Source organism: Hyaena hyaena, unplaced genomic scaffold (assembly GCF_003009895.1).
Source record: "Hyaena hyaena isolate Hyena2069 unplaced genomic scaffold, ASM300989v1 scaffold_151, whole genome shotgun sequence".
In the NCBI taxonomy this organism is placed as follows: domain Eukaryota; kingdom Metazoa; phylum Chordata; class Mammalia; order Carnivora; family Hyaenidae; genus Hyaena; species Hyaena hyaena.
In genome coordinates this window covers 2,971,235-2,993,621 of record NW_024080783.1, presented here as the reverse complement: position 1 = coordinate 2,993,621, position 22,387 = coordinate 2,971,235, and the positions used below count along the sequence as shown (strand labels likewise).

At 43.0% G+C, this 22,387-nt stretch overlaps 1 protein-coding gene across 2 annotated transcripts; it reads right to left on the bottom strand.

Annotated features, from left to right (window-relative positions):
* Positions 1-8,325: 8,325 nt before the first annotated feature.
* PDCL (phosducin like) lies at positions 8,326-17,527 on the bottom strand. 2 transcript variants are annotated; one of them, XM_039239038.1, is made up of 5 exons: positions 17,448-17,527; positions 16,462-16,719; positions 14,832-15,008; positions 11,863-12,044; positions 8,326-9,557 (listed from the first exon to the last, which is right to left on the bottom strand). In XM_039239038.1, exons 3-5 carry the CDS (start codon positions 15,001-15,003, stop codon positions 9,006-9,008), a joined length of 906 nt encoding a protein of 301 aa, XP_039094969.1. In that variant the 5' UTR covers positions 15,004-15,008; positions 16,462-16,719; positions 17,448-17,527; the 3' UTR covers positions 8,326-9,005. The 2 variants fall into 2 exon arrangements, with proteins under 2 accessions (XP_039094969.1, XP_039094970.1); XM_039239039.1 differs by lacking the exon at positions 17,448-17,527 and having other exon boundaries at positions 16,462-16,769.
* Positions 17,528-22,387: the final 4,860 nt, after the last annotated feature.

The window sequence follows — 22,387 nt, the reverse complement described above, 5'->3', positions numbered from 1 at the left end:
AGCACTGTAGGTGAATTTGATGCAGCTGGTCTCCAAGGCACACTTGCAGAATCCTTACCCTGAATCTTGTTAAGACTTGAGATTGCCAAAAGACTTGAGATTGCCTCCTTTTTGGGAGGACATCATTTTAGCCTGTGCATGGGTAAGGCTGCCCAGCAGTACTAAGATCTTGACTTCTGAGCTCTGAGTTCCTAGGTTTAAGTCCTGACATGATTATTCACTAGCTGGTTGACCTTGGGCAAACTGCTTACGTATAAATGAGGATAATAATATCTCTCTGGGGTTGTTATGAGAATTATCTAACAAAATACATATATAGTGCTGAGAATCGGGGCACCTGGCTGGCTCAGTCAGTGGAGCATATGACTCTTCCTGGACTTGGGGTCGTGAGCTCAAGTCCTGCATTAGGAGTAGAGATTACTGAAAAAACAAAACAAAACAAAAACCAGCTAAATTAAATCAAAATTTAAAAATAAATATAAAGTAATGTGCTTAGAATAATGACCCAGCACCTAGTAAATCTCAATATACATTGGTCACTCTCACTACTGTATTTAGGGGACAAGAAGTCACTGGGGATAAATGACAGGATTGGATTTGAACACAAAGCCTGTGCTCTGAACTACAGAGCCCAGGAATCTTCACTTGGGACTAGTGGGTGCCCTCTGCCTTCCTCTTCTCTTCCTGAGCCAACCTTTCCCTCAGTCTTAACTGACCATAGTATGAAAGTTAAGTGTATATATGTTGTATTCACCAAATAATATTTTGTTTGTTCTGTTACTCGTTAATAAAGTGTGTGAATGCAATACTTTCTAGTTCTTTCCTGAAAAACAAACACTCCTAAATGAGAGTATTTGGTGCTAGACATCCCCCTCAGCCCCCAAGCCCAAAGTGAGTTGGCTAGACTTCCGGATTGTTCTTTCCCTCTCCTCTGCTGCCACCGTGTGGCCACATCATGTTATAACCGGCATTTCTTCATGCTTTGATGGGGATGACGGGGTTTTTTTAAATGTATTTTATTTATTATTTTAAAAAATGCTTATTTAGGGGCGCCCGGGTGGCTTAGTCGGTTAAGCGTCCGACTTTCGCTCAGGTCATGATCTCCCGGTTCGTGGGTTCGTGGCTCCAGCAGGGAAGAGTCCATATAGGAGTGACCTTGGCAAAATTAGGATTAGCAAATTCAGTGCATTGCTTTAGGATACTGGATTTCTTCCTACAGGAGACTCTGTGGGCAGGTCACTTGGCTTCTCTGAGCCTCAGTTTCCTTACTTGCAAAATAGAGATACCAACACTTATCTCTCAGGATTGTAGTGACAATTAACCATTTATTAAAAACCAATATTTTAAAAGCGTCGCCTCGGTTTCTGGCACTGTATAAATGCCTTACATGTATGATGTCATGGGAACCCGTATGTGTGATGTCGTCAGCATCGTGTATGACCATCGTCAGAAGCATCCTGCAGGTATAATGTCATCTAGTCCTCACCTTATTCTTTCTCCTGCTCACTAAACAGGATGTAGTCATCTCAACCTCCGAGGTGAATTTTGCCATTCCCCTCCACTGGAGTCCAGATCCAAGGTTTGTGTTTAAAAAGAGGCTTCAAGGGGTGCCTGGGTGGCTTAGTCGGTTAAGCGTCCGACTTTCGCTCAGGTCATGACCTCGCGGTTTGTGGGTTCGAGCCCCACGTCGGGCTCTGTGCTGACTGCCAGCTCAGAGCCTGGAGCCTGTTTCAGTCTGTGTCTCCCTCTCTCTCTGACCCTCCCCTGCTCATGCTGTCTCTCTCTCTCCTAAAAATAAATAAAACATTTTTTTTAAATGTTAAAAAAATAAAAATGCTTATTTATTTTAGAGAAAGAGAAAGCAAGTGTGATTGGGGGAGGGGCAGAGAGAGGGGACAGAGGATCCGAAGCAGGCTCCATCCACACTTACGGCAGAGAGCCCTACGCTGGCGCGAACTCAAAAACTGTGAGATCATGACTTGAGCCAAAGTTGAATGCTTAACCATGCCACCCAGGTGCCCCAGGGCTGAAGGTTAACTTGGACTCGTAATCTGTTTCTCAGGGAGCATACATAGTATACCTCTGATCAAAGTTATGTAACATTTCTTGGGTGGTTCAGTCGATTGAGTGTCTGACTCTTGATTTCATGATCTCAGGTTGGTGGGATTGAGCCTCCTGTCAGGCTCTGCACTGAGTGTGGAGCCTGCTTGGGATTCTCTCTCTCCCTCTCTACCTGCCCCTCCCTCTCTCTCCCTCTTTCTCTCAAAATAAATACATAAATTTCTTTAAAAAAAAAAAAAGATAAGTAACATTTCTGGAAAAGCAATATAACAGATAGCCTTCTGCCCTAATGTGAATTCCAACCTACTTCAGCCTTGGGGAATTTTCTTATTTAAGCAGCAAACATGCACGTCCATCAACTCAGATCAGAAACCAGAAATGATAGGATACAGTCCCTGTCCCCAAATACTTCATAGTATTTTGTGTAATCAAATAGTTACAATTCAACTGGGGCAACCACACAAGCTGACGATGGGGTTACCTGACAGGAAATGGAGACAAGATCATTCAAGCAACCAGGACTTCCATGTCTCACACTTAAGGCAAACCTTAAATTTTTTTATTAAACTGAATACAAAATGATAGCATGAAGACAACAGTAGATAACATACTGAGACGTTTCTATGTGTTGCGCAATGTGCTAAGTACGTTACTGGTATTAATTCATGAGCCTGTCACACAAACTCCTATTACTCCCTAATATTTGTGGGGAAACAAAGGTACAGCCAGTTTTTGCTGGAGTCAGGCTCTGAGCCCTCAAAACTTTTCCTAACCAATGTTGCCACAACTCATGGAAGCTTGTGCAATGGTGTGACTGCTTCTTCCTGAAGAGGCAGGAAAGACTTCTCAAGGATCCAGAGAGGATGGGAGATTTGAGCAGAGTTTTGAAGGATAAATATTGCCCATGGTGCCAATGGGGTTCCAGTGCCTTCAGTAAGGCTCTTCTTTGATAAGTGCAATCAGGACCTTGTGGAGGATGGATACTAAAGAAACATGACATTTACGGGACGTTTACTATGTGCACACCTTGTTAAGAATTTCAGCCCGTTGGATGAACACTGGCAGCAGCCTTCCGACATAGTTAATATAATTATCCTCATTTGGGGACCAAAGCTCAGAGGGACTCAGAAACTCACCCAAGGTCATTCACACGAGCAAACATAAATTCTTGGGGTAGATGGAATGAAGATGGGAGCCAGACTTCTTTGAGGATCTTTTTATATAGTGTTGGCTTTCAAACTAGGTTAATGTTCTATGTGTTCAAAAACAGTTAAATCAAAAAGGATGAAAAAAGCAAGTCCTAAAATGGAATCCTGCAGAAACAAATGAATCTAATTCTTTTTTGCCATTTGCCATCTATTTTAAGATCCCCATAAAGCTATTTAACAATTAATTTATTTTTAGCACTTTCTATGTAACTTGTGGTATCTTTGGATTTGAAAGGCAGTTATTCACACAAATAAATCTATTTCTATACCAAGTTGATAACATAACCACCTAGGAAAAAAATAAATCAAATGACTTTTTAAATTCAATACTCTGTACGTCCTTAGCAGAATACGCTCTAAGAATGAAAAAAAAAAGGTGAGGAGGAAGAAAAGGAGGAAGAGGAGGAGAAGGAAATGGAGAGAGAGGAAGGAGAGGAAGGAGAGGAAGGAAGAAGAGGAAGAGGAAGCAGAGAAGAAGAAGAAAAAGGACTGCAAAGAAATCTTGAAATTTTTATTTAGGGCTGCTTTTGTTAGTGGCATAGGCATAATTATGACGCTATTTAGTGTGTATTATACGATGATAAAAATTAATAAATACATGGATGCTGGGAGTTGTGATTCCACTGAAGTATCTATACGAACTCATAAAGTTTAGAAATCTCTATTTTTCCTCTGTCCACTGAAAGGATCTAATGGCATCCCACCAGCAATGAGCACATAGCACCTGGATTTTAGTTCTAAATGTCATTCTCCATAAGAGGAACCAGAGCCTCTTGGAAAATGACTAATTCTAAGGCCTTAGCAGAGAAAGTTCCATGTGATTCTGGAACATCTTAGGCCAGAAAGAAGATAAATACTCAAAGACTAATGGTTCATCTCAAAAGGAGACGGGAATTGGCTTACAAAGGCTACCAAAGCCCCAGAAAGAATGACAGCAGACAGTGAACTTTTATTTTTTTTATTTTTTTTTTAAATATTTTATTTATTTCTAGGAGAGAGAGAGACAGCATGAGCAGGGGAGGGTCAGAGAGAGAGGGAGTGACAGACTTTGAAACAGGCTCCAGGCTCTGAGCTGGCAGTCAGCACAGAGCCTGACGCGGGGCTCGAACCCACAAACCGCGAGGTCATGACCTGAGCGAAAATCGGACGCTTAACCGACTAAGCCACCCGGGTGCCCCAACAGACAGTGAACTTTTAAAACTCTGGGGCGCCTGGGTGGCTTAGTTGGTTGGGTGTCTGACTTTTGCTCAGGTCTTGATCTCATGGTTTGTGTGTTTGAGCCCCATGTGGGGCTCTGTGCTGACAGCTCAGAGCCTGGAGCCTGCTTCAGATTCTGTGTCTCCCTCTCTCTCTGACCCTCCCCTGCTCACGCTCTCTCTCTCTCAGAAATAAATAAAAACATCAAAAAAACCCAACAACTCTGTAAGTTCATAGCAATCCTCGGCCAGGGGTGGGGGGGTGGCTGGGGGAGGGAGAGTTCTGTTTTGTTCAAGACTGCCAGGTAATAAATGCAAAAGAAAAGACAGAATTAGAAAATCACCTTTCAACAAACTCCAGTGTAATAACTTGACTCAGGCAAGGATCATCAACAGATGTTAAAGCCCTCAGATAGTTGTTCGGAAAGAGATACTCACACGGTCTCAAAGTATCACATCATAGATTTACTTACGACTCATGAGGAGGGAAATAACTTTACAGTATGGAGATCTGGCATTGACCACCTTGACCAAGTGATTAAACCTAGGGTCACTGAGCTGTTAACACGTATTCCCTGACTTGATCCAGTAAGACCATGTAACATTACCTCTGGTCACATTATTATCAAAAAAAAAAAAAAAGGAAATAATTGGAGAAATCAGAGTGTGGGGCATTCTGTACGACAACTGGCCTCCACTCTTCAGAGGCACGGAAGGGGCACCTGGGTGGCTCAGATGGTTGAGTGTCAGCCTTTGGCTCAGGTCATGATCTCAAGGGTGGTTTGTAGCTTTGAGCCCCGCATCGGGTCCTGTGCTGACAGCTCAGACAGAGCCTAGAGTCTGCTTGGGATTCTGTGTCTCCCCCTCTCTCTCTGCCGCTCCCCTGCTCATGTCGTTTCTCTCTCTCAAAAATAAACATTAAAAAAATGATTTAAGGGGCGCCAGGGTGGCTCAGCCAGTTAAGTGTCCGACTTCGGCTCAGGTCATGATCTCACGGTTTGTGGGCTCGAGCCCCATGTCGGGCTCTGGGCTGACAGCCTGGAGATGGGAGCCTGCTTCGGATTCTGTGTCTCCTCTTCTTTCTGCCCCTCCCCTGCTCATGCTCTGTCCCTCTCTGTTTCTCAATAATAAATAAATGTTAAAAAAATTTTTTTAGGGGCGCCCGGGTGGCTTAGTCGGTTAATCGTCCGACTTTCTCTCAGGTCATGATCTCGCGGTTCGTGGGTTCGGGCCCCGCGTCGGGCTCTGTGCTGACTGCCAGCTCAGAGCCTGGAGCCTGTTTCAGTCTGTTACTCCCTCTCTCTCTGACCCTCCCCTGCTCATGCTGTCTCTCTCTCTCTCCTAGAAATAAATAAAACATTAAAAAAAAATTTTTTTTAAATAAAAAATAAAATAAAATAATTTAAAAATAAATGAATAAATCCCCTTATTTTCTTCCTCCAACTATTTTCTTCTCTACACTTTTTCTTTTTTAAACTGATTGATTTTATTGTCACTCAATCATTTGCGTTCTCCACCCAGACTAACATGACATCATGGAAATGGTGAATATTCTGGAACTTACATAGACCTGATTTTAAACCCTGCTCTGTTCACAAGCTGGTATAGTCCCTTAACCCTGCTTGTCTTGGTTTCTTCACGTCTGAAAAGTTACTATTTATTTCCTGCCTTGAAAGGCTGCTGGCATTCAGTGGGCCCATGCGTTCATGACTGATGTTTATTGCTCATTACCAAGAGTCAGGCACAGCAGTGGGCACTGGGGATGATAGAAACACTTATTCGAAGGAAGGCTGTGTTCTAAATATTTTATATGGATTGATTCATGTTACTCATTCCCATTTCACAGATGAAGAAACTGAGGTACAGAGGGGTTCAGCATCTTGTCCACAAAGCTAGTAAATGTTAGCCCATCATCCCTGGAGCGAACGGTAGTTATGCCACGCACAGGGAGGAAAACAGTCTATGCCTTCATAGGACTCTGGTTCTGGAGGAAAAATGAAATCTAGAATACTACAGGGACATAGTTTAGGAGAGAGGTAGCAGTTTCTTTCCTTTTCTCAATTCCATGGCTAACAAGGGGAATCACATTAACGGGTGGACATCAGAGCTTTCGCTGTCAACTCCTTCCCTCCCTTACTCGAGAACATAAGCCAGTTTTGTGATAGCTGCTGTCACTCACCTTGATCCTCACAGCAGTGATTCCCAGGCTTGCAGGCGCCTCAGAATCACCTGGAGGGCATGAAAGGCATCTGCATCTCAAACGACTTTCCCAGGGAAGCTGCTGCCCCTGCTCTGGGACCAGAGGCCAGGAACCACTTCACAGAAGCGAGGCGGGCATTGTTGTCACTGCGGAGGTGAGGAAATTGAGCTTCTCCGGGGCTGGGCACCTCACCAGCAGCTACCCTAGTGAGTGACAGGATTCCAACCCAGCTCTTTCTGGACTCCCAAACCCATGCTGTTGCCACTACACCTGAGTAAGAGATTTAATACTCAAGGATTTCCCCATTCCATGTCTGTTCATTTGATTCTGGAATCTGTTCCCGAAAGGCAAAGTTAAGGTTCTGTGAGTATTTTCATTTCCAACAGGAACAAGAGATGGTTTCTAAAAATTATTTTACAGATAGTTTCTACAAATAATTTCTGTCCATCCACCCAAGAATTCCTTTTCTAGAAATCTATACTAAGAGACCTATCCAAAATACGGCCCAAAAGACGCTAAGTGTTTCAGTGAAAAACTGAGACTCTAAATACCCAATAGTAAGGAACTGGCTAAATAAATCATGGTATATCCAAATGATGGGATATTATGAAGGCATTAAAAAGTATTTATTTAGAATTTTTAGAATGTGTCAAAGTATTTACAGCATATTAAATAAAATAGAACATGGAACTAAATCCTATAAGTTCTTGATGTTATCAGAAATACTGAAAAAAGACTGAAGGAAATAAACAAGAACATTGACAACAGTTAATTTCTGCCTCTTCTATACTTTCTACAATGAGTTTTTTAAATCAGAAAAACCATGCACTTTCTTCTTGCTGATTATCTACAACAGATATTTGCGAGACCCTTCTACGGTTAGTCAATTCCTGAATAAGCAAGAAAAGCAAAACTGAAGTCTAAAGCTAATCTTTTAATTCCAGATTACATTTTTCCTGACACCGTTATAATGTACACCGTTTTACATAAAAAAAGAGGAAAACACTCAAATGATAATCATTATTATAAATACAAGTAGAAAAAAAAGACTAGAAAGAGTCCTATAAAAATGATAATGGGGATCATTTCTGGTTGGCAGAATTATAGGACTTGTAAAATCTCTTTTTCACTTAACAATTTTTATTACATTTTCTACAATGGACACCTTCGACTTCTGTAGTAAAAAATCTCTGCTGTTTTTCAAGAGACAACCATCAAGCCAATCACGGCACATCTACACAGTGGAATATCAAGAGCCAGTTTTAAACTGTGATAGACTATTAATAACATGAAAGAAAGTTTGACATATATCAGCTGACCATACTATAAAACAGTATGTCAGAATGATCCCATTGTTTTGTTTAAAAACAAACAAGCAAAATGTCTATGTATACAGAGAAAATACGTTGGAAGGAAATATGCCAAAATATTAATAGTGTTTTGCCATGGACCGTAGGATGGGACATTATTCTAACTATCTTATTTTCACTTCTGTATTTTGGCAAATTTTCTTCTGTTAAATATTACTTTTCCAATATGCCAAAGAGAGAGAGAGAGAGAGAGAGAGAGAGAGAGAGAGGCTTTTTAAAAAAGCTACATTAAACAAAAAAGTTACATTGTTAAATAAGAGAGGGACAAAGAAATGAGCAGGAGTATCTTATTGGAAGATCCTCCAATTTCAAAAGGCTTTCCAGCTCCAAGCCAGACTTGACTTTTTTTTTTAAATCAAGCTGGCCTTTCAGCATCAAGAGAGCAGTCAGCCTCAATGCTTCCTCCTATTTAAGACTGAATAATGCCTCAGCAGGACACTGGCTCCCAAAACAAAGGTCACCCCTCTTGGTGCGGCAAACATCCATTGTATGGAACCTTTAAACAAGACCCTGGTAGAGAACATCTGATTACAAGTAAATACAATTTATAACCACTGATGAAGGAGACATACTATTTATGTTGCGAATAACACACTAACTATAGAATTATACTCCCAGGCCTGGCAGAGACCCCTGAGATCATCTGAAGACAATTTCCAGGACACTGTCCTTCGGATGTTATGTAAATATTGACTAGAAACAGTAACAGAGATGTCATGCTACAGACTCTTAAGTAAACAGTTCAAAAGCCTGGCTTCCTGTTTATACAATTTAAAGTCGCTTTGTACTGCTAGCCACAAGGTGATTTAGCATTCCAATTTAATCTAAGTTCTTGACTTTACATAAAATAACAGAGACTACAAAGAACAGCTGAAAAGCCACATAACACTGGGAAGGAACAAAAATAAATACACAGCCATGTTGTCTTGCAGCCCAAACAAGGAGAAATCTATGCGGCTAGACTATCAGTTCAGTCTATTTCCAAATCACTGTCCTCACTGTGACAGGTGGCAGAGTTATGCACGGATGTGAGCACCAAGACTTCTTTTTCTGGGAGCAATCCAAATTCCTGTAGAAAAGCCTCAAGGTCCACAGCAAAGAAATCTTCCCCCAACTGGTCAGTGACACGAACAAAATTGCCAATCAATTCACCCCCCTTGTAGATCAGCAGGGCCGGAAGGGCGTTCCTGGTGAAGCGACTGCTGGCCCCAATAACTGAGCTCTTCACCCGGCAGAATTTGACAGCTGGGTACTCGGCAGCGAGGCAAATCATGCAGCCGTTCATGGCTTCGGTCCCCGGAATGCCGTCCTCATAAATATGGACCATGATGAGGGTGCTTTTCTGTTCTTTATCAATCACATCTAAAAACCCTTCTCCACTGGGGATGTCAAACACCTGCTTGAACTGGGGCCCTTTGTGAAGCTGCTGCCGCATCTCTTCCATCCTCTGCTTCCGGTACTGCTGTAGAAAGTCCTCGTCATCTTGGTCCTCATTCATCATGGCGAACTCCTTCAGGGTCATCTGCAGGACGACGAGCAAGTGAGCAGAAGAAACACAAGCTGACCTTTGTGATAACAGTTATGCACTGGGCACGTGGGTGGGTGGCTCAGCTGGTTAAGCAACTGACTTCAACTCAGGTCATGATCTCATGGTTTGTAAGTTCGAGCCCCCCATGGGCCTCTGTGCTGACAGTGTGAAGCTTGCTTGGGATTCCCTCTTCCTCCCTGACTTGTGCATGTGCTTTCCCTCAACATAAATAAAACCTAAAAAAAATAAATAGTTAACATGTGCCACATGTTTATGGTATGTGAGGTACCATGCTGGGTGCTCTGTATGCATTAAAGCTCACAGAATTCTGATGAAAAACCCATTGGGAGGGAATTTTTATTGCCCCCATCTTACCATTAAGATTCAAAGACTTGAGATTATCTGCACCAGTTCACATATGTACAAGAGCAGAATTCAAACTAGATTTTTAAAAAATCTAGTCTTTTGGGGGCTCCTGGGTGGCTCAATTGGTTAAGTGTCTGACTTTCGGTTTCGGCTCAGGTCATGATCTCACAGTTCATGGGTTTGAGCTACACATGGGACTCTGTGCTGATGGCATGGGGCCTGCTTAAGATTTTCTCTCTCTCTCTCTCTCTCTCTCTCTCAAAAATGAATAAACTTTTAAGAAAAAATCTTTCAACTACTGTATTATAATGCCTCTTCCCCAAATAGGCATCAGTTAATATCACTTCATGAGCTTGTTTCTTGTGGTCAGTCTCGACAGTGGGTTATTTTATCTACTGTTTCATTTTTGTTGAAAAGACAACAGGATATTAAGGAATTTTAAAAAGAACACTCGTAATTCTTGCTCTGTGCCACCCCCCCAACACATATACAAAAAACACAGTCACACTTTCTAACACTGTATTTTGCTTTTTATTACTAGGCACATGCTGACATCCTTTCTGCTTTTTTAACAGCAGTTGTGGGTGTACCACCAATTAAGCTATAATCTGCTCTTGCCCCTTGACATTATTACATCACAAATATTTCCTCCTGCTTCTTAATATTTTTTACAGAATCACACAGAATGTGCCATATTTTGCTTGACTTCCTTTTTCTGGCACTGAGATGGTTTCCAGCTCTGCTCTGCGGTACACAACCCAGGGGACAGGGACAGAGCGTCTCTCAGTGGCCCCATGTGGTCATGTGACGTGTTGCTTCATCTGCTCTAACCTCCAGCTTGAGTTACAAAAGTTGTCTTCCTTCTCCGGGCCTGGTGCGGCAACACATCCCTGCACCCGGAACAAAGCCTATACCTCTGCTCAGTCTGGCACCGATCAGAGGGCGGAGGCCAGGGACCACAGTAGATCATCACGGACATTTCTGCATCACGGCCAGCACAGCACCATCCTCCTTCCCAGCTCTCCAGTCTAGCTCGGCCCACCAGAGCGCCCACCAGAGCGGCTCTGAGCCATTATGGGCAGAAAGTCTAATGCCCTGAACTCCTCCAGGCGAATGACTGCTCACTTAATCCTCTTATCTGCTCCCTGATCCTGGCCGGCATTCCCAGCCAAGAGCTGCTCTGGCCTACAGCCAAATGATCTCAGGCACCCCTTGACATTCATCCACGTTCAAGAGGGCAGGTGGAAGGGGAATTAAAGGGTTCTTTGGATACAGGGCAGGTAAGAGAGGGTCAGGGGCCTATTTCCAAATATCCTTCAGAGTGTCCATTCGCTTCTATGATATTGCCTTGTTAAGAGTAAATTCTCATGAATAGGCTTCAGGTGGAAGAGAGCAGCATCATGGAAAGAGCAAAATAAAATCAGGGTGAGAATCCCAGTGCCTATTAGCATTTACTAGTTGGATGCCCTGAGCCAAGTACCCTCTCCTCTCAAAGTACTGGTTTTATCGTCTGTAAAATGGGGATAAAACCACCAATTTCAGAGAATTATTTCTGGCCCAAGGTAAGACTTCGATAAAGAACAGAAAACACACGTTTACTGAGCACTTTCGATGGGCTGGCTGGCTTTGTACCCAGGCACTGGCTTTGTACCCAGAGAGCACTGTGAGGTTGAGAAACTGACCTCACCAGGCCCCTGACAAACAGGACTCAGAACAGAAGATACATCCCCACCATCTCCAGTACCAGAGCTGAGGTTCAAACTCCAGTGCGTCTGAGTTAGGACGTGACTCTACTTTCCCCCTCACTCTGCACAGCTCTGTGGGGGTCAAATCAAACACCCTGCACCTCTGGGATCACTGACGCCAGTTCCAACAGCCAGGAGCACTTCTCAGAGAGGCCTGGGAGGGTTGGGGTGGCACGACTGCTAATTACCTTCCCACCGATCTTCTCCTGGAGCTCCTTCTGTCTGTGCTGCTCCTCCTCTTCATCCAGATGGGACGTGCAGGTCATTGACAGCTTCTTGATCAGCCGTTCCATCTCCCGGCACTGCTCCTCCCTTTGCTCCGTCTCTAGCTGTTTGAAGCGGCGCCAGTCATTTATCACCCCTTTTGGACCTGAGTCGGTGGTGAACGTGGAGGTGACCAAGAAGAGCGGGCAGAGAATTATGGACCAGCTCACATCTGTCTAAAGTTTGCTCCACCGACTGCATGGTAAGGCTCACACGGGGCAGTGTGGTCCACGTAGTGACCTCCGCTGCAGCGTGGCTTGTGATAATTAAGTGGCTGAGCTAAAGGCCCAACATTAGGAGGTGCGCTAAGTTAAGTTATGATTCATCTACTCAAAGGAAAATGAGGCAACTCATAGAAAGAATGAGGTAGCTTTAGGTTTCTTGCCACAAAAGATGTTCAAATACATTAGGTCAAAAAAAAAAAAAAAGAGCAAAATCATGGTATCATGGTAGGATCATCCAATTTTTACAAAAGGAATTGCATGTATATATACAAATATTTACAGGTATTCATATCGGTGCACGTACATTTGTATGTTCATAGAACAAGGACTAAAGACGGAAAAGTCAACTGTTAACAGAAGCCGTCTCTGGCTAGTGGGCTCTAAGGGGACTAGTGAGACAGAACTACTTTTTTCCTTTCTACATTAATACAGTCTATATTCCCTGGATTTTTATAACAAGATTCTGTTATTCAAGCTACCCGAGCCTCCCTGCCCCTTGCCATGTGACCTGGAGGACCTCTTATGGGATGAGTACATGCATCCCCAGCCCACCCATGCTGGGCTTGGCCACGTGACTTGCTTTGGCCAATGGATTCTGAGCAAAAGGTTTATGAGCCATTACGTTTCCAACAGCCCTCTCTGGCTCCTACACTTGGTCATGAAAAGGCATGTCCCAGTCAGGGGTTGCTCTTCCAACCCTGTCCCTAGAATGACAGGACACATGAAGCAGACGCAGGGCTGCTGACCCACACGAGCAGCACCCAACACACTGGAGAAATACACCTTCCCTGTCACAAGCCACTGAGATTTGGAGACCATTTGTTACTGCCAAAAAAAAAATATAAAAATCTACGTGAAGAAAACTTTAAAATGCTACCAAGAAACACTAAGAAGGACCTGATTAAATGGAAAAGCAATACCATACTCCTGACTCGGAAGACCCAACATCACAAGGGTGCCAATAACCCCCCAAAACAATCTATATGTTTAATGGGGTCCCATATGTACAAGTTCCTAAATTTGCTTTGGAAAAATAAGAAAGCAAAAGTTGAGGGGTGCCTGTCTGGTTTAGTCAGTAAAGCATGCAATTCCCAGTCTCGGAGATCAAACCCCATGCTGGGGGTAGAGACTACTTAAAAAAAATTGGGGGGAAAATGATGACATGGAAGAGTACTGAAGGGAAACAGCCCCATTAGATACTGAAGCATGTAACACAGTAATTAAAAACAGTGTGATATAGCACAATAAAAGGCAAATCAATGAAAGACACTATAAACTAGAGCTAAAGATAAAAAATATCAACAGAAATTCAATACATGGTAAAACTGACATTTCAAAGCAATGGAGAAAAGATAGCTTATTTGATAAATGGCGTTGAAACAGTGGTTAAAATATGAAAAATACTAAGGTGGAGCCCTACCGCAAACTTTGCACCAAAATGAATTCCAGATGAATCAAAATTTAAGTATTAAAAAAATAATAAAAATACTAAAAAAAGCACGGGAGAATCTGTTTATAATTCTGGAGGGAAAAAAGACTTTTTCAGTAAGAAACAAAATTAAGAAACCAAAGAAACCATAATATATAATATATAATGCCTTCAAGTACATAAAAACTTTCTGCCTGGAAAAGAACACAAAGTCAAGACAATATAATATAATTATATATAATTATATTATAGTTTTATAATTCTATATATTTTATAAATTTATATATTTTATAAATTATATAATTATAATTATATATAAATATTAATAATTAATTTATATGATATAAAGTCAAGACTTTATTTAGTTTCCTTAATATAAAGCTCCCTAAAAAGAAAAAGACCAACCACCAAATTTTAAGAATGAGCAAAGGATATGAAACTCTCTCTTAAAGTTATAAAAGACGGGGCGCCTGGGTCGCTCAGTCGATTAGGCGTCTAACTTCAGCTCAGGTCACCATCTCATAGTTCATGAGTTTGGGCCCTGCCTCGGGCTCTGTGCTGACCAGCTCAGAGTCTGGAGTCTCCTTTGGAGTGAGTGAGTGAGTGAGTGAGTGAGTGTGTGTGTGTGTGTGTGTGTGTGTGTGTGTCTCCCTCTCTCAAAAATGAATAACCATTTTTTCAAAATTTTTGTAAAGTTATAAAAGAGGCTCAATGTCCCTCTTGGAAAGGTAGAAAACAAAACTACAGTGAGTTACCATTTGTCATGCATTGAGGACGGCAGAGATGCAGAGATCACAAAATCTGATAACACAGTAGGAGTGCAAGTCTATGGGTAAAAAAACCCACACTGCTGGTTATATATAAACCACTGCCACCTAAACTGACAGCAATTTGAAATATTAAAATGTAAAAGTATAAATATGCTATTTCTAGGAATTTACACTACCAATATACACATACGTATGACTCAAGTGACATCAAACAACTATTCATTTGAGAAGCCAGATTCAAAAGCAGGTCAGTCTGTGTTCCCTGTGTGTGTTTGGTCTGTGTACGCCATGCACACCAGTCTGCCCTGTGCACGGAGATGGCCAGAGCACACACAGGGAAATGCCAACACAAGGTTATCTCTGGAAGTGGGGCTGGGATTAGAGAGCAATGATCAGTTGACTTCTAACAGATAGATATTTAATGGGCACTTTTTTAAAACCTGTTCCCGCAGCTCAGGGATTTCCGGTACCTGTGTTGACTGAGATGCCTTCGCCTGCCAACTCAGCATCTGCAGGCATCGAACTGCCGGCCAGAGCGCCCCTGCCTCTGTCCTTGTCTTCGTGGTCGCTGTCCTCATCCTCACTGCTACTGTAATAGTACTGGAGCTTCTCGCCCAGCAGTTTATCATCCAGGGTCGTCATGGTGCCTGAGAGAAGCAACGTATCGGGCTTTTTGCTGACATGAACCAGACAGACGTGAATTAGACAACTAGGGGCTCACTTATGTGGAGATCCTGCTATTTACAGGACCCCAAAAGTGACGTTTTCATAAAAAGGATCTCAACAAATCCACACCATAACCCTGGTAACAGGGTTAATCGTGCTTTTTTTGTAGAAGGTAAAACTGAAGCCCAGATAAGAGAAGCTTCTTGGCCAAACTTCACAGCAAATGGTGGAGCTGGGATCAAACCCCAGGATGCGTGACTCCAGACAGACTGAAGGTGTGACTCACTGTCTTCTGTAAACCATACCCTGTACTAGTGTGTCTAGAAGGAATCTACTTACTGACTGGAGGTTTTACCTACACATACTTTTAGGTTTTCGTACCAACTAAGACTGCTGGGTCATTGAAAGTTGCGTAAGAGTCCTCAGAAAAAAACTCCAAACAGCAGCATCAAGAGCAAGATGCTGAGTCACTGTCCAAGTCAATCACTCATCTGTCTCTTGCCCTCAACTTCCCCAGTGGGGAGACGGGCTCTGAAAGCCCTACCAACTTTAGTTAAAAGAAGGGCCCGAGACAAGAGGTCACTAATTCCCAAGAGTTTAAAGGGCAATGGCTGGAACCAGGAGACTGCATTAGAAGCAGCCAGGGGCATCTGGAGAGAGAGGTGAGGCTCGGCCCCTCACAGGCCAGCTTGCACTTCCAGCAGAGAGAGAGAGGGACAGCCCTAGTCTTCCCTCTAAGTATCGCAATACTATGCTTCCTTCCCTAAAGACTTAGCACCAGGACTGTTGAACCCCGTTACAAAGTGGCTCTCCCACCCGGCAGCGGGGTCTTGAAAGCAGGGACCTCCAAGGCCCAGCACGAGGTCTCCGCACCATTCACTAAGCACTTGCGGAGACAGCTTGGATCGTACGGGAATGAGAGACCGCAGAAGAAGGACCGCAGAAGAGACCGCAGGGTTTATTGAGAGAAACGCGCAGGTACGTGGCGGGGGTGGGGGTGCCTAAGAACTAAACAAGAGGCATGGAGGCGCCGGCGGTGCAGGACCCGCAGGAAAACCAGGCAGGGATGTGTCCGGCGGGGGCGGGGCCTCTGAGGAGGATGGGGCTAGGGCGAGCCAGTGGGGAGGCTCCCGGAGGGGGCGGGGCCAGGGAAGTGCGCGAGGAAGGCGGGGCCTCCGCGGAGAGGAGCGGGGCTGGGAAAAGCGGAAGGGCTCGCGGAGGGGTGGGGCCTGCGGAAGGGCTGCGGAGGGGCTGCGGAGGGGCGCGGGGAACCTTGGGGCGGGGGGGGGCTGATGGAGGTGGGGCCAGAAGAGGAGGCGGGGCAGGGAATTGCAGAGCTCTGGGGGTCGGGAGGGGCGCGCAGACATCATCGGCCACCGGCTTTCCGCCATCTCCCACACGTTATTCCATGCCCGCCGCTTCTCCCCGACTGACCTCAGTGCGATTACCCGGCCTAGTTGAGTCTGGATCCCTTCGGGCACGCAGCTCCCGGAACTCCGAAGAAGGAGCGCTCGGTTGAAGGAAGAGAAGTGGGTCGGCGCCTTGAGCTCCAAGAGAAAAGCCGCTGGAGTCCCGACTGCGCGGACCAATGAGGCCGCCTTCCTGCGTTCGCGCAGACACGCTGCCCAATTGGGAAAGGCCTCCTCTGGTGGCTGAAGGAAAAGCTACGGGGCTTCCTTTGGGACAAAACACCTCGACGACGATAATACAATTCAGTTTACTTTGTTTTACTTTAAACGGCAAGCTACACTGAATATACCTAGTTTTGAGTACTAAGAAAAGTTTTAGTTATCTTTGAAGTTTCTGAAACCATTTCACACGTGCTTATTGGTTCTTAATCACATCGCGACTCTTAAGACAGACTCAGACATTAATTTGCCCCAAAACACAGAGAACTTGCATTATTTGAAAGAAAAAAAAAAAAAAAAAAAAAGCCAGGTCCATGACAACGCTATGTGAATTCCTGAAATGGATCCTGGAACAGAAAAAGGACACAAAAGGGACAACTGATTGTCCTATGGTTATGTAAGATGTTAACCTATGAGTATTCAGGGCGAAGAATACAGGGGAACTCTATGCTACTCTTGCAACTTTTTTAAAAACCTAAAATGATTTCAATTTCTGAGTCCGTCTTAAGGTGTCCAGTACACAACCATAAAGTAGAAAGCTTTGTGCAAATTGAATCATTCAAAACATCCTAAAACAATAGGACTCCTAATTTGACGGAGAGATTCTCAACTTGTGGTTCTACAACCACCTGAAATGATCTGCAAATTAGTTACATGCGCCCATTTTTCTGAGAAGCCGTTTGTTTAGACTGTCAAGACTAAGAACTCTCCTCTCCAAATTTAGGAAAAATCATCCTGCGGACATCCTATGGTAACTTTTTGTATTTTTGTTTGCAGAGAGAATAATCATACCTTCATCAGATCTGTATGAACAGCCAACCAGCTGGAAGATGCTTGTGATCTGCTTTAAGAGACAAGCCAGCACCCAGCAGTAGAACCTCTGCACGGCCCATTCCCTGTAAATATCTGTTAAATGAATGCTAGATGGATGCTTCACTTTTAATATTGTTTTCTTGACATCTCCCTGAAGCAAGGACCTTCTTTATCCATGGATGATCCTTTGTCCTTCAAAATTCACTTTAAATTGAAGACTGTAATCCTCAGTGCTGCAGAGATCCTTGTTTCCCTGGGCAGGTTACCCTCCTTCTCATTAAGAGAAGAAATTCACATCTCTTTCCTCAAATATGCAACACTCTCTCCCCTCTAATATGCAACACTCTCTCCCCTCTCCTGGCTCAGTTTATGACCTTGATTGTTACTTTGCCTGAAAAACAGAAGAAATGAAAAGAGACTTGCACTCGAGTCCACCGTCAAAATGTACTGACAACTCTTGCATCTATACCTATTCCATGTGGATCCTGTTCCTCCAGCCTAGCAAAGTGTCAGAGGCCGCGCCGGCTTCGACAGGTCCAGGGGTCCCTGAAGGATGGACGGTGTCGGCGAAAGAGAGTGAGAGGCCCCGAGATCCTTTCTGATCACCAGGCAGGCATCTCTGTCCTGTCGGTTTTGGTGTCTTTATTTATAGGTCAAAAGTTAACATGGCATCAGGAAATGGAATGTTTACAATGGATAGCTCTTTGTGATAAGGTGTTTTTGGAAAATGTACAGAAACAGGTTTTACAGAAGTCTTCTTGCAGAACAGCCCCAATTATAGTGAAGTTGTGTAACTAAGAAAATAACAAGGTGTTCACATTATAATAACACTAAGATTAAGTCGTAGGTTTGTAGATACTCTTATCCATCCTCATCACAGCTGCCAGGGTAAGGGAAGATGTTTGTGGAAAGTAGGCCTTAGGGAAGGGGCTACTATACACCATCAGTTAGCAAAGGTGTATGTACTAACTTATCTTCTGCCCTTATCTGTTCCTTCTCTCTAAGTTAGGCTCTTTGTCTCCGGGCAAGACTTGGTTTTCCAGTTATATGCTTTATGGCACCAGAGAGCCAACCATACCTTTAAAGAGTTTAGCTTATTTCCAATACATAGAATAATAGCCTCTTTGAGTGCATTTACCTTTGTGTCTACTTTTATGATTTCTAGAATAGCTAGGGCGTGAGAGACATTTTTGGTTAGTTGATTTACATGTTGAACTGTATGAACATCTTGGACTAATGCAACGGTAGAAACAGAATTGTACATGTAAAGGTCAATCTTTTATGACTAGAGGTCATTAGCCTGTTCATAGCTCACGGGAAAGTATGGAGGGGAAACAGGAGCTGCTGGAGACACGATGTCTGTTCCCATAATCAAAAGAAGAAGTTCCCACAATAAGTTCCTTCACAAGGTGCAATCATCACACCAGGGCCGGAATAAGGGGACAAGTCACTCCTGATATTGATCAACAAGGTACCTTAGGGGTCAGTGCTCAAGCAGAAATAATTGAGTGGGGGTGGATATCGGTCATCATCTGATTGGCAAGAGACCGTGCAAACTTGCTTTAACCTCACCAGGAGTTTTCTCGACTAGTGGGCTCAGAATGGCTCCCAACAGCAAAGGACTCTGTTCTTGGAATTAATTACCACCTCTCTGTCTCGCCTGCATATTCAAACTTTCTTTCTACAGTGTGCTAATATGCTTTCCTGGTTCTCATCCAAAAAAAAAAAAATCCTCTTAGATACCATTTTCCACTAGATAGTTAAATATCAGAAACTTTGATAACAGCAAGACTGTAGGGAATGCATCACTGGTGAGGCGTAAATTGATACGACTCTTATAGATGAGAAATATGTCAGTATTGCAAAAATATATACCTTTAGTCCAGCAACTCCACTCCTGGAAGTCCATCCTACAGATATACTTGCATGAACATAGTATTTCATTAAAAAAAATAAAAGGTGGAGAACATTATGTATTAGTGTCTTGCGTTTTGCATAAACAATAAGGACAAATAATGTTATTTGCTTATATATGCATAAATAAAAGCATTAAAGAATACACAAGAAACAAAATAGTTATTTTGGAGAGACAGAAGCAAGTCAGGAGTGGGAGACTTTTTAGATATGTTTATATGTGTATGTTCTAGAGTTTAAGAATAATTTTTTTGTAGTTAATACTACCTGAAATTGCCCTTTCTGGTGCCGGTTTTTTTTTCCTTAAACTTTTTTTTTTAACATTTTATTTTTTGAGAGACAGAGACAGGGGAGGGGCAGAGAGAGAGGGAGACACAGAATCCAAAGCAGGCTCCAGGCTCTGAGCTGCCAGCACAGAGCCCAATGCGGGGCTCAAACCCATGAACTCAAGGTCATGACCTGAGCTGAAGTCAGACACTCAGTCAACTGAGCCACCCAGACACCCCCTTTCTGGTGGAGTTTTAAGACTGATTTCCATTGATGTCTCTTTTAATATTTTAATATATTCACTCTCCTGTTTTTATATGATGGAGGTTGTATCTAGTGGTTTCCTCGCTGGGAATATTGTTTGCATCTGTCACGAATATGATTGTATTTATGACTTAGTTGCCTAATGATATTCAACAGGACTGCTGCACTTAGCAGAATTTGGAGATGGTGTGTATTATGACATTTCTGTTTAATGGGAGTACCATGTATAATTTACAGTTCTTAAAGGATTTTACTTGTAAGATCTGTGGGAAAACCTAAATCCATAGCTGTTTTGTGACTGTTAAAGCACTTGTATTTTTTTTTTTAAAGAGAGAGAGACCATGCAAGCAGGGGAGAAGGGTGGAGGGATAGAGAGAGAGAGAGAGAGAGAGAGAGAGAGAGAATCTTAAGCAGGCTCCACACTCCGCACAGAGCCTGACAAGGGGCTCGATCCCATGACCCTGGGATCATGACCTGAGCAGAAATCAAGAGTCAGACGCGCAACCTACTGAGCCACCCAGATTCATTTGCCTTTTTTCAAGGGAAAATCTTGATCTAACCAAAAGATTTATAAACTATTGTTAAACATATTTGAAGTTTTGAAGTAACTGAATAAAATTCATATAAAAATGCTTAAATGCCTTGAGGCATGGGTTTCAAGGCTTGCTCTACCCTTATAGTTTTTCCAGATTATGACAGAGGTAAGACAGGATTTGGTCTTCCACTGAGTTTCTCATCAATATTTTTGCAGATTTAGGACAAATTTGTCCCTGTCACTGGATTTTTTTCTTATAGAAGTATTAAAGGTCTACAGATGGTTTGGGGTGACATTAGGCAGTATAAGGATTGTTTCTTTAATTTCCTTTCTCTTTTTCTTTTCTCTCTCTCCTCCCCACCTCTCTCTCTCCCTCCCTCCCTCTTTTCCTTCCTTCCCTCTTTATTGGGTGTGCACGGCCAATTTGTGGCAATTGAGTGTCTTTCTTATTTCAAAATTAAACAGGCTTTTTTTGTAAGAATAAATATACAATCAATGATAATTCGTTATATTTAGATACATGTCTCTTTAAGTTTTAAAAGTGTTATCTTTAGTGTGGGCTTTAATTTTGTTAACTGAAATTTTCTTTAGATGTTGGGAGCAATTTTCTTTCTTTTTTAAAATATTTATTTGAGAGAAGGTGAGCAGGAAAGGAACAGAGAAAGAGGGAAAGATAATCCCAAGCAGACTCCATGATGACAGTGGAGAGCCCAATGCGGGGCTTAAACTCACAAACCATGAGATCATGAACCTGAGCCGAAATCAAGAGTGCCACCCAGGCACCCCTAAATTTCTTTTTAAAGTTTTGATTGAGGCATCTGAGAAAAACCAGAAAACCTCTTTCCTTTCATAGATTTAGTAACTATTTTTCTTTAAATAGCTCACACACTTAAAATGTAAGGAGCACAGGTTTTTTAAAGAAATATTTGAGTTTTGGGGTGCCTGGGTGGCTCAGTCGGTTAAGCATCCAGCTTCAGCTCAGCTCAGGGCTTGGAGCCTGCTTCAGATTCTGTGTCTCCTGCACTCTCTGCCCCTCCCCTGCTCATACTCTGTGTCTTTCTCTCTCAAAAATAAATAAACACTAAAAAAATTTTTTAAAAAAGAAATACTCGAGTTTCTCTTATTTCATATATTTTTTAATCTCTGTAAGCCAATCAGAATGGAGCTCCATTGAATTTTGAGATAATAAGAGATAAAACCTTTATTCTGTTAATATGGTAGATTACACTGATTGATTTTCATACGCTAAACAAACTTTACGTTCCTGAGATAACACCAGTTGGATATACTGTACTGTATACACACACACACACACACACACACACACACACGCTCACTGGGTCTAGCAATGGTCTTCCCATGCCTTGTCAACGTGAAAACTGGTGCCGTGAAGACCTCCTGCCTGCATGGTCACTTAAGGTCTTCCTGTCTGTGGTGGTGTCAACTACCTCCACAGATTCCTGGGTAGGTCAGTTGCGGTCCAGAGACTTGCTTTCTGCTGGCTAGCAACCAGTACCAGCCTGAGCAGACCAGCAAACTTCTTTGCTGTGCAGCGGGCTGAACTTCACCTTCCGTGCTGAGGTCTGAACTATGGTCTTGGTAAGGGGGGGCTCTTTCCAAGTAGGGAAGGGAGCCATGTGGAATTTCTCTAAGCCACACAGGGTAGCATATGGCATTTCCTTTTATTTTATGGTCACTTACTAGATCTTAATAATTCTTTGTATGAAACTTCCCCTGTATGGTTTGTATCTCCTGACTGGAGATAAAGAGGTCACTAGGTCTAGTCCACATTGAGGGGAAGGGGATTACTTGCAGCATGAATAACAGGAGGTGGGGGGGCTTTGGGAGCTGTATCAGACCCTGACAGTGGTCTGGACCAGGTGATTTGCTTCTAGGTAATAATGACAAAAGAGATGGGATATTGCTTGCTTCCAAGATT

What these genes read in the sequence shown, in the direction of transcription:
- PDCL (XM_039239038.1), bottom strand. Translation starts at nt 15,003, where the DNA reads ATGACGACCCTGGATGATAAACTGCTGGGCGAGAAGCTCCAGTACTAT. An exon ending in AGGCATCTCAGTCAACACAG is followed by an intron (nt 12,045 to 14,831) that starts GTACCGGAAATC and finishes CCACCGACTCAG; the next exon opens with GTCCAAAAGGGGTGATAAAT. An exon ending in AGGAGAAGATCGGTGGGAAG is followed by an intron (nt 9,558 to 11,862) that starts GTAATTAGCAGT and finishes GTCGTCCTGCAG; the next exon opens with ATGACCCTGAAGGAGTTCGC.